This window comes from Acyrthosiphon pisum, chromosome A2, assembly GCF_005508785.2.
Source record: "Acyrthosiphon pisum isolate AL4f chromosome A2, pea_aphid_22Mar2018_4r6ur, whole genome shotgun sequence".
Taxonomy (NCBI): domain Eukaryota; kingdom Metazoa; phylum Arthropoda; class Insecta; order Hemiptera; family Aphididae; genus Acyrthosiphon; species Acyrthosiphon pisum.
The window spans coordinates 66,554,219-66,559,571 of NC_042495.1; the positions used below are offsets into that span (position 1 = coordinate 66,554,219).

Consider the following 5,353-nt stretch of genomic DNA (forward strand, 5'->3'; position numbering starts at 1 on the left):
CGATACTTTTAAGTGCATAAAAATCCGCTGCTCTAGTTATTATTTATAATATTTAATTCTTTATTTTTAAATGTTTTATTTGAATAATTTCAGATTTGACTCAATCCAAGATTTGATTTTATAAAAATATTTTTTCCTCTATGGTTACAAAACTTCTAAATGTGAAGAACATATTTATTATACTATTATTAGTTATTACTAATATAATATAGTGTATAAAAAAAGACAAATATTATAGTAACATTATGTTTCGATTAATACTCACAACTCAGTGACATCTTATTATCAAATTATCAAATTAATGTTGTATAAAATGTATAAATATGATATAATTTAAATGACCTGCTTAAGGTAGGTATCAAATAATAAATTAGTAATAAAATTATTATTAAACAAACTTATTTATATTTTTACTTAGGAAAATAGATACTTTGAGTACATATTTTAAAATTAAACTTGAGCATTATAAAATATAAACTATAATAATATTTGATGTATACATTTCAATATTACAATTTTGTATGGTTGTTAGTATTAATGTTGAGTTAAAAAAATTGTTTTTAAAAGTTGGATATAGGTACTTATGACGGTTATATAAGTCTTATTATTATTATGATGATGCAAATTAGTAATATTCTGTTGTCGAACGCAGTTAACAGTCTAAAAAGTTGGCAGCCATCAGTAGTTCCAAAGCGATTTGTGGCTTGATAGTAAACTCTGGTATTTCAGACGAACTGTTTGAATAACGAGCTTTGTATGTGAAGTACATACAGACATTGTGCAACACGTGCGAGCTAAACAAGAGAAAATCATCATCATATCAATGCTTCTGACGCATCTATCCAACAATGTTGTTATTGCTTACGGTATCTCCCTGAAGTGAATTTCGTTTGTTTCATTTTCCGCAAACTGACCGGGTCCGCTCAACATAGCTTTGATTGTGCCCGACATCAAGGCGTTCTCGCGCTTGACGACAAACTCGTGTCCGTCGCTCGAGATCAGCTTGATGTACAGAGCCTCAGGACCGTCGCAATTTCCGTGCTCACTAAACTCATTCTAAATGTACACACAAATACCATAAGTCCGTTTTTAATAAGTATACCTAATGTTTGAAAATGTCATGAAATATAAAATTCGTGAAATATTTTGATGTTTTAATAGTTTGTTTTTATTTTTTAAATAAGTTTTATTATTATATACATTTGTCATCACCTTAATAATTAATGTATATATGTATATGTATACCGTGTGTCCCAAAATGCAGGGGCCATTTTACCACTCGTTACCATGTAAATATTTTTCAATTCTGTTTACGGAACATTAAACTAGACTAATGGATCGTACATTTCTATAACTTACAATGTTTAACTCATGTATCTTGCACATGCGCAATAAAACTTACATTTTTTTTAAACGGCAATCCCTAATTTGAATATTATATTCGGGTTTATGAATTTTTTTCAAGCTATTTTTATGTATCAACTTGTGTCCGAAACCCAAAATTGAATAAACTAGAGCCAAGTAGAATTTAAAAAATTTAAAAATTCAATTTAATTAATTTTTTTTTCTAATTGTACGTACTTATTATTTTCTTCTAAATACCACGAAACAAACAATCAAAATTATTATTATTAAACTAATTAACTTTCATCAGTTCACAAAATATGATTAATTAATAATGGATCATCCTCAAACGTCGCCATAAACCAAGAAATAAAATTTAATCTTTTTTCTGAGTCTGGTATGCGTAAATGTTGGACAAAGTCTGGTTTGTAAGGGTGAAGTTTATTTTTTTTTTATATCTTATGAACAAAAGTTTTAGGTGTGCCAACTTCATGTCCGACGTATCTAACAGACGAACGATGTACATACGCTAAAACTTGATTTTCAATAACTTCATTAAAATATTGATTTACCCGTGGTTGTTGTTGAACAGCATGTAAGCATGTAGCACTAGTGTTCTATTAAATGAAACTGTTTCAATCAATGACTTTTTAAGTTTTTGAACATAAGTACGATTAGGGTGATACCGATCTGGATATTGCTGAGCGTACATTCTTGTTGCTTCTCGTACGTTTCTGTTACATTTTCCGTAGATCATTAGTAACTGAACTCTTTCACTATTATTCATGATTAATATTTTATTCTAACAAAATTCAAACTATAACTTTATAATACCTAAAGGTATTGAAAATAGCAATTAAAAAACGTCGAACTACTAAGACTGCAATGACACATGACTCTGATAATGAGTTCCATATTACCTAATATAAAAATAGTTCAATTGAATTTTTGAATTTTTTAAATTCTACTTAGCTCTAGTTTGGTCAATTTTGGGTTTAGGACACAAGTTGATACATCAAAATAGCTTGATAAAAATCAATAAACCCGAATATGATATTCAAATTACAGGTTGCCGTTTAAAAAAATGTAAGTTTTATTGCGCATGGCAAGATACATGAGTTAAAAACAATGTAAGTCATAGAAATTTACGATCCATTAGTCTGGTTTAATGTCCCGTAAACAGAATTGAAAAATATTTACATGATAATGAGTGGTAAAGTGGCCCCTGCTTTTTGGGACATACGGTATATTAATGTATACAATAACTTTATCATTAATGATGATTGGCCTAACCAAACCGAATCATAGGTACAACAATTTTTAAATGATACAATATCATACAAAATACTTATGTCTTACATTACTATAGTAATATATATTTACGAGATATTTATATACTTATTAGTAGAGAGCGGATGCTTATGTATTTATCATAGTTTTTTATAACGTCTAAATTAATGCGGAGTAAGATAGAAATTTGTTTCATTACTCAAATAATTCAAATTCACCAATTTAATCAAGCATATTTTTGCATATTTGTTCGATTTTTACTTGCATGATCATATTTTCATGTTCTTCATGCTTTTAGTGCATAATTTTGATGTTTTTCATAATATTTTAAGGGACTTGACACAACTAATTAATAGATCAATTCGTTCCCACAGCAGCAGACCTATGTAATATTCGCGGCGGCCGACCAGGGTTCTTCTAGACATTTTGTACACTGTGCCTTATCGCCTTATCGGCAAAGGCAAGTTTTATTTTTACATACATTTGTCATCACCTTAATAAATTAATGTATATAGAGTAAAACAACCACTAATGGGTCATTAATGATGATTGGCAGTGGCGAGCCAAAGTGGTCAACTTTTCAAAGGGGGTGGTGCCATCCCGTGGCTGTGGCGCAAAATTACATGCTAAAGCCTGACCTCTTGGCTCTTTTGATCACATTTTATTAACATCATAACTTTGTTATAAGTAAAAATAGGATGGTGGTGGTGGTGTTAAGTACATAATTATGAAAATGCGTCATTGCAGTCATTTAAAATTGAAGTTCAGCCCGCCACTGATGATTGGCCTAACCAAACCGAACCATAGGTACAACAATTATTAAATGACACAATATCATACAAAATACTTAGTGCATAATTGCATGCATATTTTTAATTTTTTTTGGATCATAAACATGTGCTCTCTACTAAGTAGTTATTAATATATAATAATATAATATATATTATATTATACATATAACATGTAGGCAACATATATATATATTATGTAGCACAGTTTTTAATACAAAATAGGAGTATAGTTAAGTTTTATAAATTTACCTAAAGCCTTTAATAGGATTTAACTAATGTATATATAACTATAATATAATAACTATGCATAATGATTTATGCAACAATAAACATAATATGCAACATAATAAACAACCTAATATATATTATTATGTATGTCGGGTATTGTCAGGTATTGACACTCGTTGCAATGTGAATGATTATAGCTACAACCTTCGATCACATACAAATACCTATATTATGGTTTCTGGACTATATTATTATTAATTGATAAATTATTATTATCATTATTTGCGTTTGAAAAAAAAATTCAATGTTTCACGTATTTGTGAAATATTTCAGACTTCTAACAATAAATATACTTATATAATTTCATTACCTCTCTTTCTTGAACCGCGTCAACGATCATGTTCTTTCGTTCAACACTTTTGACGTCGGAACCGTGAGTCGAACAAAGGAAAAACACTTGTGGTCACTTGAAATGAAATATTCCGACCAGCGAGAACAATATTATATTATCTTATTGTTGACGGTTAATAAGCAAATAAGCAATATTGGCAATATCACTGGAGCATTCACAAGACGATTTTCATTTTTCAGGGATACTCATGTCGTTTATCTTTTATCTATGCTCACGTCTCGCATACTATAGGTGCTATAGAATACAAAGTACAATTATTTATTCTGTGATACAACGCAGTGATAACGGACATAAGATATTCCGTGCTATAATCAGTATAAACTGTGCAAAAATACGTAATTATATATAGGAATAAATCCGAATAACCCACTACAATACTATACATTCTAATATTCTATCGCCCATCAGGCATCAGCAAATCAGACACCGTCATAACATGACTCGCTATTGTTTAAGAGGATGTCAGCGCATTATTTGTTTTCTCTCTGGCCCACGCGCAACATAGACAAAACGCATTTACGCAGAATCATTTTTTCTGTTTTTAAATAATCTTAGAGTAAAATCACCCATTACAAAAAAAATAGAGAATAATATTTTTGAGGGAATGACATATCGATTTGTCTAAATATTGTCTCAAAACAATTTAAATTTACAACATGTTTTTATTTATTTTGAAAGTCGAAAACAAAGTCAAATAACAATAAAATATAAAAACGATAATATGCCATTCGACAATTTATTTCATATCGATTTTTATATTGTACCATTTACTATAATATATTATACTAAAGTGCTCTATAGTCTTTAAGTATTTGGGATATGTTTATTATAGATACCTATTTAGATATTTAAATATTTAAAAATTAATAACAAAAAAAAATCTCTATAAATTGAAAGAACAGAAAAACTTGTCAGAGGAGGGACTGGAACTCATTGGGACCATTATTATGAAAAAAAAATTAGCTCTATACTGTTACCCAACATACTATAACCCAAGATAATATACTTAGTTTTTTTTAGTATAATATCTTAGTTTGTAACTATAACGCTCTACCTTTATTTTTCACTTTTGGTTAGGTACTCACCATAATAAATAGGTAATAAATGTTTTTAAAATTTAAATTAATTTTATGTAATATTAATTGTTTGTTATTTATATAGCACTTTAAATCATAAGCAAAATTAAGAGTATAAATGTGTTAAATGGATGGATCATTTCACTAAGATACTCAATAATTAATTGCTGAATAAGTAGGTTACTCCTACTTCCTATACCCTGTTCCAGACA

At 28.8% G+C, this 5,353-nt stretch overlaps 1 protein-coding gene across 1 annotated transcript; it reads right to left on the reverse strand.

Moving 5' to 3' along the window:
- Window positions 1-382: 382 nt before the first annotated feature.
- On the reverse strand, window positions 383-4,140 carry LOC100159749 (elongin C-like). Its single transcript, NM_001161938.2, is given in 3 exon segments — window positions 383-794; window positions 866-1,056; window positions 4,024-4,140. Coding segments are annotated over 3 exon segments (363 nt in total). The 5' UTR covers window positions 4,054-4,140; the 3' UTR covers window positions 383-652.
- Between the last annotated feature and the right edge of the window lie 1,213 nt (window positions 4,141-5,353).